The sequence below is a fragment of the Tupaia chinensis genome, unplaced genomic scaffold, assembly GCF_000334495.1.
Source record: "Tupaia chinensis unplaced genomic scaffold, TupChi_1.0 Scaffold149922_1, whole genome shotgun sequence".
Classification (NCBI taxonomy): domain Eukaryota; kingdom Metazoa; phylum Chordata; class Mammalia; order Scandentia; family Tupaiidae; genus Tupaia; species Tupaia belangeri.
This window is the reverse complement of record NW_006209766.1, coordinates 1,485,824-1,496,798: the sequence shown is the minus strand read 5'-3', so window position 1 is coordinate 1,496,798 and position 10,975 is coordinate 1,485,824. Positions and strand designations below refer to the sequence as shown.

Here is a 10,975-nt window from a genome sequence, read left to right as displayed (position 1 = left end):
GGCGGGGCAGGGCGGACCACCCCTACCACAGGCAACACACCAAGTAGGGGTCCTGGGGGCAGAGTCCAGGATGTTGGAGTTGTGGGGGGAATGGGAGGGGGCAGAGGTGGCTGCTTCACTGGGGGTGGGACGGGTTCACCTTCCCCAGCCATCTTCACAAATACTTGCCCCAGCTTGTTGACAAGGATGATTTTGGATGTGGCAGGTTTGGGGGGCTCAGGGGCAGGGCCCAGGCTCAACACTCGGACCCCTGGGGCCCCAGGGAGCCAGGCAAATGTCCGGGTGGGGTCAGCTGGGCTAGGGGGCAGGCCCTGGGGGGGCTGGCTGCCATTTGCTAGGGGAGGTGCCAGGGGAAGCGACTCCTCTCTGGGAGCAGCACCTCCCTCTCCAGGTCCCCCTAGGTTCTTCAACACAAAATCCACAATTTCTGACGGCAGGTCCTCAGGAGGTCGGGTCCTATCTCCTGCAGCCCCAAGGACCCCAGCTCGGCCCACTCCTGGCCCTGAAGGAGGAGTCCCCTGGCCCCGAGGCTGCTGGACTGCTTCAGCCTCACTGTCAGTGCCGTCGTCCACTCCGTCCAGCTGTTCGATGCGAGGAGCTGCAGCAAGGGTGCCAGGGGCCAGAGCAGGGCCAGATACCACGGTCACAGGGAAGTGAACGTAATGGGTGGTGGGGCTGGTCTCCTCCTCTGAGCTGTCTCCTGGACCACCATGGCTGCCACCCACAGCCCCTGCAGCCACAATCTCTTCCTGGAAGGGTTCGGTCCCCAGCAGGCTAGCCGCAAAGTCCAGGTCAGCAGCACTCAGTCCTGACACCACCTCCATGTCCTCGAAGTCTGGGCCCAGGTCATCAGGGGGTGGTGGGGGAGATGGGGCTGGGCCAGGGGGAGCCAGCTCCCCTGAGGTAGGTGTGAGGGCTGTAACAACTGAGGTAGGAGGAGGCACCCTGAGCTGAGGGGAGCTTCTGAGAGGAGGGGAGGCCCGCCTTGATGAAGGTGGCCTGGGGGTCAGTGGGCTGGGACGACGGGAGCGTCTTGGGGGAGCTGGGAAGTCCGGGTCTCCTACTGTAGGGATGTGATGGGTCAGAGAAGATGGACTTCCTGCGGGGGGGTAAAGGGTTAGTGTCAGTCAGCAGCTCCTGCTTGCCCCATACCACCTTCTCTAGACACTCCCAGGTGCTTACCAGGGGAGGGCAGGGGACCAAAGGAGACACCCCCCAAGGGCCTCCGGGATGGTGAGTAGTTGGGCACTTTGATTCGAGCCCCTGAGAAAGAACGGGGGGCTGGAGGAGGAGCACTGCTTGAATCTGGCCGAAGTGGGGGGTCCAGGTTCTGAATGGGTGAGTGGTGTTCAGGAGCTCCAGGGGTAAGGCCATCTGTATCTGGTGATGGGTCCTCATGATCTGGGGGCTCTAAGAGACAAAAGAGCCACATCGGGGTTGGCGGGAGCACCTCGTAAAGCCTGTCACATGCCTTCCCTTGAGTCAGCTCAATAGTCACACATGCACTGGTTTCCAGTAACCACCTGGGCTCTACACTCCATCTGTGGCATCTGTAAAACCTCCACACATACTTGGGTAGGACCACTTTCATGACCTCCCCTCACTCTTGCTGCCATCTCCCCACTTCTTGGCAGCTACTGTTCTGATTCAGGCCTCAATGCTACAAGGGACAATGTCCTCTCCCTGGCACGGCCAGTCCTACCACTTTCTTGCCGGCTCTACACATCCATCTGTGCCACATCAAAGGCATCCACCCCATCCTGGCGCTGGAGGCCTCCACTCCCTGGCTCCACCCAGTCTTTGCAGCTGATTTCTGCCTCCTCCCATCACTCCCTGTTCCCAGTCAGGACAGGTGCGCCTTCTTCCCCGCTCCACCAGGTCATGTTCCAACCTGGATAAAGCCCTGATCCACACACACCAAACCTCTTCTTCTCCTGCGCCCACAACCTCTCCCTTTGCTAATCTCTGAACCCATTCTTTACTCTGTGTCACTCAGCTCATGGCTATACCCTAGGCCAGCTTGGTCATCAGGGTGCCAGTCTGGGAGCTGAACAGATCCAGGTTCAAATCCTGTCTCCACTACTGCATCTGCCCCTGAAGGTGCATGCTGCAGAGCCTATGCCTTGCTGAGGGCTGGGGAAGCATTCCCCCACGTGTAATTCCTCCAGTGAGGGAGCCATCCCTACAGTGGTCCACAGGCACCATGCTCTGGAGTAGGTGGCATGGTGCTCTCGCTTCCCTGTGAAATGGTGAGCAAAGCCTCTGGCACATAACACACAACCAGTAAGCCATCTGCTGTTGCTGTTACAAGAAAGATTAGCAAGCACCCTGAGTTTCTTCAGGGCAGAGGGAAATAGAGCTGGTAAGTAGGCAGTACTCAAGGAAGAAAATAAGGCAGTAGCAAGGCCACACCTGAGGAAGGGGCAGGGCTGTGCACTATGGTCTGGTTCTCCTCCGCTGCCTCCAGGTGAGCTGGCTCTTCCCTCGGCCCCCACGGCCGATACTCCAGAATTCGGCACCGATACCAGCAGCGCCTCCGAGCATCCACTGTGCTCCAATACAGACGGGAGCACCTGGTGGTGAACGTGTGGGACATGAAGGTAGGGCCATGTGGGGAGGGCGCTCCCGCCCCGATGTCTCCCAACTCCACCAACCTCCCCAGCCTGCTCACTGGTAGCCGATGGGAAAGAGCCGTCCCTCGCAGTCTGAGAGATCAGACAGAGTACCCAGAGAATCGATTCGGATAGAGCCTAGAGTACAAACATGATGTCAGGACGGGTAGGCCAGGCAAGGTCAGAAAGACTAGGGAGGAGATATATATTGCTTACCAATGAGCACATTGATGGCATCAGGTTCGAGCCCTGTCAAGAACTTTCGCTTGAAGTTGATGCCTTCAAAATCCACATAGACTCGGCGGAGAACATCAAAGCCATCTGGGGTCACGATCTCCTAGGAGGCGGGTGATGGATGGGAGTTGCTGGATTGGTGGGGATGAGGGGGATTTGAGGGAACAATTCTGTAGTAAAAAATGGAAGGGGCTTGGCCTGAAGGACTATGGGTTCCAGAACATACAAGGAGGAGCCACTGAGAGGAAGCAAGGGTCAGGCTTGAGGGGCCCTGGGGCCCCTGAGTGGAAAGAGAACAGGGCACAAGGAGCTGTCTCCTCCACAGTTCTGGCCCACCTTGCCATCCAGGAGGTCTGTGTGTTTCTGGCAGAAAACTTTCTTGTCATCCTGGAAGATGCAGTAGCTGGCCCGGGCACACATGAAGTGGAAGTTGCTGAGGCAGGAGGAAAGGCAGCAGCCTACCGTGGCTCCTGGCTTCAGGCAGAGCTCACAGCGCTGCGGGTGGAAGGGGCTGCTAAGGGGAGAAGCCAGTGACCGGGGCCGGAGTCCGATGCTCGGCATCGCTGTCTTGGAGACGCTGCTTAGGCGCGTCTAGCCCAGCACCTGGCACAGTGAAGGCACTCACCAAACAAAACCTCTTCCCCAACTGCACCCAGAGCCAGACGCACACCAGAACTACTCCAGATTTTCTGAAGCTGAGGAAGGTAGTAGGGAGAAAGCTAACGCCAGCCAGCACTTACTGAGTGGCATCTAACCCTCCTTCACGTCTTATCGTGCAACTTGTACCATTCTATTTAACCCTCACGATTGCTCCCATAGGAGGTATCCCTAGAATCCCGACTCCTGGCAGTGAGTCTGAGGCATTCTCCGGTACCTGGCCCAGGACCAGGTTAGAATCGCCCCCCGCAGGAGGGGGACAACACCTGTCCTCATGGGGAGGTAGGAGGAGCTGTGCCATACTGACCCTGTGCTGTATGCTTTCCGTTCAATCGACAGGGGTCTAACTTTTACCCTCCTGTGCTTCAGGCCCAAATTACAGCCAAGGAACACCAATAGAGAAAAAGCCACTATCACTGCAGCCCCAGGGTCCTGAGACAGCCAAAAATGTACCCAGGAGCAGCAGTGGAAGACCTGCTCTGATAGGGAACGTAAGGAAAGAGCTGTGCCCACTGAAAGGTCCCACTCAAGACTCCATGGCTGCCCACCTCTCACGCCCAGGCTCTCACCATCTGCCTTCCTCGAGCCACAGCTGCATGCACATTCTTGAGGGACCCGTCGTTCTCCTCAAACACTTCAGCTGACCAAATGGCACAATTGACATGAGTCCACTCATTCTGCCCGATGTACAGAAGCCGCCCTGCCTCCTGGAGGCAGGATAAGAGCAATGTGACGGGGAGACCCAGGGTCCAGGCCGCTCCACCTAAGGCTTCCCGCAGCAGCCCTCACCTTGGAGTCTGCATCTCCGTATTTGAGGCAGAGCGCACACTGACGGGGGTCCTCCAGATGTGAGAAAGCAGCTGGATCCTTGCCTTGGAAAGCTGGAAAGGATGTGGACAAGGAGGTCCCAGAATCAGGACCCAGAGCCTGGTTCAACTCAGGGCCCTTGGCTTTCAGCCCCCATTTCCTAGTACCTGCTGATGGATCCCCTGGAGGCTGCCCTGATTCTGGGGTCTCCAGTTCCTGCTGTCTCCACTGAGCATAGACATGGTCCAGGGATGGGGGCAACACCGCATTGGGAAGGACTCCACTGTGAAGAGGCAAGATCAGCATCTGACATGTCTAACAAGAGCGACTAGACTGGACCCGCCTACATTTCAAGCCTAAATATGCCATGACACCCTTTGTTCTTTCTCCATGAGGACTTTTTCTTAATCCCCCACATAAGCCAGGCCTTTTTGTGCCACCTTTGGCATACAAAATGCTGTTCTTCGTGCCTGGTATATTCTTCCTCCACATCTTAGCTCAGATGTCACATCTTCCAGGAAGCCTTCCCTGATCTCCAGGCTCACCAGGTGCCTCCTCTGGGCTCCTATAGCCCACTGGTCTTCCCCATCACGGCTGAGACCATCTGGGTCATGTCCAGTCCCCCAAATATGAGCCTGTTAAGCACAGTCCAATCTTATGTGCTCCCTGCTATCTCCAACACTGCCTTATACAAAGCAGAAAAAAAGTGAGAGCTAACCACACAGCATCTGCTTTTACTAGTCTAGACCCATTAGAGAATCTCATCCTGGTTCCACCACCCTCTTCTTCAGCCTCCAGACCCTAACTCTGCTCATTTATTCTTGGCCCAGCTTGACCCCTGGATTCCCAGGTGCCCGTGCCTCTGCCCTCACTCCCTGGTCCCCTCCTGCTACCCAGCCTTGCTCACTTCGGCAGCCGGGTACTCCGTCGCCAGTACTTGGGGTCGTGGGCGTCGAACCAGCCGAACGCAGACTCTAGCAGCTGGGGAGTGGGTTAACAGGATGAGAAGAACTGGCTTCCCCAGGAGAGTTGGCGGGGGCAGGGTCGAAAGGACCCACTCTCTCCCCCCACTACCACACAAACCACCCTACAGGCATCCCCCAGAGAGCTCACCTTCAGTAGGAGCCCCTTCATCTGGCCTCCTGCCCGGCGCTCCAAGGTCTCCCCTTCTTCTGAGTGCCTTGTCAGGATGCCCACTATGTCCTCCATGAAGCTGTGCTGTAAGGGGTTTGTCAGAGTCTGAGCCCCCACTCCAACCCCAGCCCTCTCCTTCCGGTGCCCACCTGCTCCTCCCTGCATTCCACTCACCACGGACTTGTAGTGGCCTTCCTCAAAGCGCTGACTCACAGCTTGCAGATCACAGGGGCCTGCATGCAGCTGCTTCTCATCCTGCCCACACTGCGAAGAGGGGAAGTCAGCAGGGCTAGTGCAGAGTCTGTGCCCGTCCCGTCCCACTTCCTGGGCTGTCCAGACCTGGGTACACAGCAGCAGTGGGCCCACCACCTTGGAGCTCAGCAGGCCCTGGAGCACCTGGCGCAGACCCCCCTGTAGCGCTCCACTCAGGGCCTCTCGCCAGCGGGGCTGTGTGGCCCCAGCACATGGTCCACAGGTATACAGCACCGAGTCTGGCAGCCCCGAAAGGATCTCGTAGTCTTCATCTAGACGAGCCAGGGTGAGAGAAGTGGTTTAGGTGGATCTGAGGCCTCCAGCTGCTCCTCGACTGCCAAGGACATTCAGCCCACCTGTCCTCTAAAGGCCTACGGTGGGGGGTAGGGCTCTTGGGTTAGGCCTCCCAAGTACTCTGCCTACTCACCTGAGAGCCCCTCGCACTTTGCGTGTACCCAGTGGTCGCACTGTGCACACTGCATCATCTTGCTCTCATAGTCGTTATCTTCATAGCAACGTGTGCAGATGGGGCAGTAGTTTCCTGGAGGGAAACAAGAGACAGTCAGAGGGCTAGGGCTACTACCCATCCCGCAGAGTCCTTGCTCAGGGGCCAACCACACCTTCATGCCACATAGGCTGCCTCCATCACACCTGTCTTGGGTCCATACCATTCCCAAAAAGCTGGCTGAGGGTAAAGTCTCTTTCCTAATTCTGCAGCCCCAATGCCTCACAAAAGACCTCACCTCTGAACAGGTGAGGAAAGCTCAGGCTTTCAAACTGCTCAGTGGAGACTTAAGGTTCCAGGAGCTACCTTAGGAGGTAGATACCAAGGAGTAGAGTCCTAGGCCCTCCACTCCCACTGCCCTCAGAGCGGCTCTGTGTCCCTTTATTTTATACACCACATAGACCGGAAGAGTTCCCTGAACTGAAGAAAAGGTTCCATGGCTAGAAGATGGAAAGCCACTAGAAAAGAGTACCTCTTCTCACTGGCTGCCTAGGAGCCTGGCCCACTCCCCCTGGCCCCCATGGCCCAAGTCCCCTGCCAGGTCCCACCTTTCTCATAGAGCTGGGTGCACCTGGGGCAGAGGCTGTAATCTCCAGACCACTCGACGTCCCAGTTCTTGCCTGGAGTTGCCCCACAGCTCTTACAGCGCACGCAGGCTGAACAGATCTGGGGGAGCAGGGTGACATTAGGGGAATGCCAGACAATATGAGGGAAAGATGGGCAGGGAAGAGTGGAGAGTACATGGGAAATAGATGAGGAAGCACAGAGATGAGGAAAAAATATGTGTAAGAGAGACAAGGAAGAGGAAGGAAATGGTAAAGGAAAGAAGGGGCAGGAGTGGACATCGGGCTAATACAGGGATTCTTAGTCTGGGACTACGGGATCCAGGAGCTCCTGAAACCATTACATACAACTTCTGCACATGTACCTTGCTATTTGAAACTCATGAAGAAGAAAGGTTGTTTATCGAATTCCCCAAGGGATCCCCAACCCTCCCTCTACCTAACAGCCCTGGCCTAGACAAGTCTGGGGACGGTAGTGTTACTAATTATTAAAACTAAGTCATTAATTAGAACACCAAAGCAAAGGGTGTGGACCTCATCTCTCACCCAGTGGCGCCGTTTGCGTGTGGCCCGTGTTGGGTAGCTGGGCCCTAGGCAGGCTGGGTGGTAAGCATGGCGACAGCGCTCACATTCCAGGAGGTGCTGTTAGATATTGGAGAAAGGCAACAGTGACAAGCCTACTCCACAGAGATATCCCCTCCTCATGCCTCCACCCACCCCAGGCTATCCCCATGTCTTGTCCCCAAACCTTGGAGCCCCGGCCTTTGCGTCCACAGACATGGCAGAACTTGCATCGACGGCAGCACCAGGTGTCGTGATGCTGGGGCAAGGGCCGCTCAGCCTCCTCCAGGCAGAACGGGTGGAAAGGGTCGCAGCAGACTTGGCAGAACACAAGCTGGGAGTGGGGGAAGAATGAGTGTAAGGCTGAGAAGCCAGGGATGAGGCTCAGTAAAGAAAGCCCAAGAAATTGGGCAAAATGGGCCAATGAGATTCTGTGAAAAAAGGTAGAGATCTAACCTCATGCAGTCCTTTGCTGGCACAGAGCAAGCACACCATTGGAGGGCCCCCTGGCACAGAAGTGAGCACACTCAGGCCACCCATCAGCCACACGTTCTCTAGGTCACAATCCTCCTGGGGAAAGAGAGGATACGGATTGAAAAGCAGCTAGGAGTGCAAGGAGTACAAGTCAGACACGGCCTTGAAGCACTGGCTTCTCTAACACAACCAACAAGTTTCTTCTAACCACAGGCCTAGCAACCTCAATGCCGTACCTTAAAGTCCACACGAACTCGATGCACACCATCAGGGGACTTCTGCTTTCCAGTCCAGCCATTAGGAAAAGAAGCAAATGGGCCAGGGGCCAAAGAATCCTAGGGAAGAATGGCAGGGTGCTCAGAGAGCTGCCAATCCCACCTTCTATATGCAGACTCTCCACTCTGCTGCTCTGCCCGACAGCCCTGCCTTGTGCCCAGATCCCGCTTTGCTGTCCAGACAGGCAAAGCCTGCCTCATTCCTTGGGACCTGTCCTCTGCTGCTGACACACCATGACACTCGGGTGTGCCTGTCACCCTGACTTGCCACGTAGCATGGGGTGCCTGGAGTGGGCTGTGCTGACCTTGTCCAGGCGCCTTCGGGCCTTGAGCTGCAACACAGGCTGCAGGGTGGGCTTACGGGGCCGGCTTTGCTCCTCAGGTTCTGGCACTGGCAGCTCTAGGCAGGACACATGCACAGTGAGGTCCTTGCCCTTCCAGCCGCATTCCCCCTTGTCTTTCACAAACCTCAAACAGGATCTGGATTTTCAGGGCCTTCAACAGATCAAGACCCACTAGGACGAGTCGTTCAGTAATCTCCCTGAGCACATCACGCACCAATTCTTTTCATCCACCTGAACTTGCGTCCTCCTCTGCCCTTAATCACCTTCTCTCACACTGATAGAGCCCTGTCCCTTCCACACTAAACACAGAACTGGAGCCAGCCCATGGCCTAGTGGTTAAGGGAGCTGGATGCCACATGGCTGACTGTGTAGTTTGAGGCTTGAGAAACATGTCAGGCACATGTGTGCCCAAAATCTCAAAAAGAGGGAAAAATGGAGAAGGGAATTGTGGTGTGACCATTCCCCATGGAGGATGCTTTCTCTCCCTCCCTCTCTGTTCTGAGGGCATGTGTCCTCTGGCAAAATATGGGGGTTGTAGAGACAAAGAACCGATTGCCTGATAGAGAAAGCATCAAAAGGTTCGCACCATTTTCTCGGGGCGTCCGACGCCGAGGAGCAGGGGGACCCCCGGGCTCCGAGTCATCCGAGTCCTCGAAGATATCATAGGAGGGTCGCTGTTTGACGCAGCGCCGAGCTGACTTGCGCTGCAGTAGGAGGGAGTCCTGCTCCTCGGGCCCTGGGGGGGCCACCACCTCCTCCCGGGGCCCCCCAGCTCCCGCCCCCCGGCGTGGGCCTGGAGGACCAGGGGAGGCCTCAGGAGATTCATCGGAATCCCAGGGCAACAGCGTCTTCACTATCGTCCGGCCTGTGGGAACAGGGGACTTAGTAGGATTTGAGCTCAGCCAGGGACATGGGACACTGGGATGGAGAAAAGCCAGAAAGTGGGGCAGAAGAAAACAAATATGGAGAAATGAAAGCACATGACAGAGAAGAAAAATGTGGCAGACTACAAAGATAAGGACAAGAGCAGAGAAAACATGGCTTCCTCCACACAAGTCTACGTAAGGTTTTGTTTAGAAATGCTTCTCAAATCTCATTACCTTTTTTAGCCAGCCGTTCCATCTTCCGAGCCTCTATCTTGTCACACTTTCGGTATCTGGGGAGGGGAGCAGCACGTCACCAGGGTAGGGGACGGGTGGTCTGGGGGAAGAGAGGAAGCTCTCCACAGGATGCCAATCCCACTGCTTTGGCTGGGCAGGAGGCCTGGGAGACTGAAGACTTGGAACAGAAGCTAACCCCAGCTACTCACACGCAGCACTGCTTCTTGGTGTTTGGGCCCCCAAACTTGGGCTTGTCCAGGCAGTTGACACAAGACCCACAGTCTTGCACACGCAAGCATCCCCGACAGTGTCCACACCGAGCCATCCTCATCTTCTTGCCATGGTGGGAAGGGAGCGAGCGCCGGGGCGTGTGGGTCAAAGTCCCTCCAGACCCAGCAGGTTCTAAGTCTCCCCCAGGCCCTGACGACTCCACTTTTCCCCTCTGGGACCGTGATGGGACACTCTCAGTCTCAGATGCCGATGATGTATCTATTGCAGCAGAGAATGGATGGAGCCACAAAGCCGTTAGGCATTCTACCTCATTCCCCATTCTTCCTCAGATCCCATTCAGTCAGCTCTCCAGCTCCCACCTTCCCACTGTGAGAGTTCCAGGTTCCCAAAGCAAACTGTTTCGTTGCTTTGCTCCTAACCCATTGGCTATCTAAAGTATTCAACTCTGCCCTTTCCTAGGCTCTTGGTAAACTTGCTCACCCCACCAAATGTGACACACCTGTCAAGTCTCCCCACAACATAGCAACCCCTACCCTCTGTGGCGAGGTCCTGCCGATCCCGGAGAGGGAGGGCACTGAGGCGGGGGACATCTTCAGGCACCATGGCCCGGGCCTGACCCAGTGCCACAGCAGCGTGACGGCAGACATGTTTGATGCGGGGACCTTGCACAGGGGACTCAGGGCCCTAGGGGAGGAGAAACCAAGAATAGGTATGGGGAACTACTTGCTCCCTATGCTCCTGCAGCCCTGCTTTTTCAACCAGCCCTCGTCAGAGGACTCTTCTCCAACTGCATACCGAGATCCTCTCTCTCTTAGCCTCCAGTGATTCATCTTCAGACTTGACAGAACCTCTGTCTGGGATCTGCTTGACAGTCCCCACGGCCTCTTCCAGTTGCCCTCCAGGGCTCAGCTGGTAGGGGAATAAACAGGGTCAGGGGCTAGAAAGTGAGGAAAGATGGGGACAGGAAAACAGCATAGGAATGGGGTCAGGGAAGGAACACAAAAAGTTGGGGAATAAAGTAAGGACTGGCTTTGAGGGATCCCTGTGACATTGGAGAGTATTAAGAAAGGTAGGAGGTTAAGGGGGCGCAGAAAATAGAAGCTGGATGAACTCAGGTACAGGGGCCGGGCCAAAGCACCATGCTCACCGGCATCAGAGACGCCACCTTCTGCTGCTGCTGCTGCTGCTGCTGCTGGCGCCGGCGGTTGCTGTCGGGGGGCCACTTT

The 10,975-nt window shown here is 56.3% G+C and overlaps 1 protein-coding gene across 1 annotated transcript in view; it reads right to left on the bottom strand.

Annotated features, from left to right (window-relative positions):
- The window catches only part of KMT2B (lysine methyltransferase 2B), a 26,699-nt gene that overhangs the window by 9,258 nt on the left and 6,466 nt on the right, over positions 1 to 10,975 (bottom strand). The window contains exons 6-31 of the mRNA XM_027769525.1: positions 10,897 to 10,944; positions 10,545 to 10,658; positions 10,283 to 10,433; positions 9,728 to 10,007; positions 9,519 to 9,574; positions 9,005 to 9,283; positions 8,380 to 8,474; positions 8,036 to 8,134; positions 7,782 to 7,895; positions 7,513 to 7,659; positions 7,311 to 7,406; positions 6,750 to 6,867; positions 6,124 to 6,237; positions 5,784 to 5,968; positions 5,619 to 5,708; positions 5,424 to 5,528; positions 5,218 to 5,291; positions 4,478 to 4,593; positions 4,293 to 4,384; positions 4,073 to 4,210; positions 3,183 to 3,341; positions 2,829 to 2,949; positions 2,672 to 2,750; positions 2,413 to 2,573; positions 1,183 to 1,410; positions 14 to 1,099 (exon numbers count right to left, since the gene is read on the bottom strand). Of these exons, the coding sequence (XP_027625326.1) occupies positions 14 to 1,099; positions 1,183 to 1,410; positions 2,413 to 2,573; positions 2,672 to 2,750; positions 2,829 to 2,949; positions 3,183 to 3,341; positions 4,073 to 4,210; positions 4,293 to 4,384; positions 4,478 to 4,593; positions 5,218 to 5,291; positions 5,424 to 5,528; positions 5,619 to 5,708; positions 5,784 to 5,968; positions 6,124 to 6,237; positions 6,750 to 6,867; positions 7,311 to 7,406; positions 7,513 to 7,659; positions 7,782 to 7,895; positions 8,036 to 8,134; positions 8,380 to 8,474; positions 9,005 to 9,283; positions 9,519 to 9,574; positions 9,728 to 10,007; positions 10,283 to 10,433; positions 10,545 to 10,658; positions 10,897 to 10,944 (4,345 nt within the window). The remainder of the gene's footprint in view (positions 1 to 13; positions 1,100 to 1,182; positions 1,411 to 2,412; positions 2,574 to 2,671; positions 2,751 to 2,828; positions 2,950 to 3,182; positions 3,342 to 4,072; positions 4,211 to 4,292; positions 4,385 to 4,477; positions 4,594 to 5,217; positions 5,292 to 5,423; positions 5,529 to 5,618; positions 5,709 to 5,783; positions 5,969 to 6,123; positions 6,238 to 6,749; positions 6,868 to 7,310; positions 7,407 to 7,512; positions 7,660 to 7,781; positions 7,896 to 8,035; positions 8,135 to 8,379; positions 8,475 to 9,004; positions 9,284 to 9,518; positions 9,575 to 9,727; positions 10,008 to 10,282; positions 10,434 to 10,544; positions 10,659 to 10,896; positions 10,945 to 10,975) is intronic.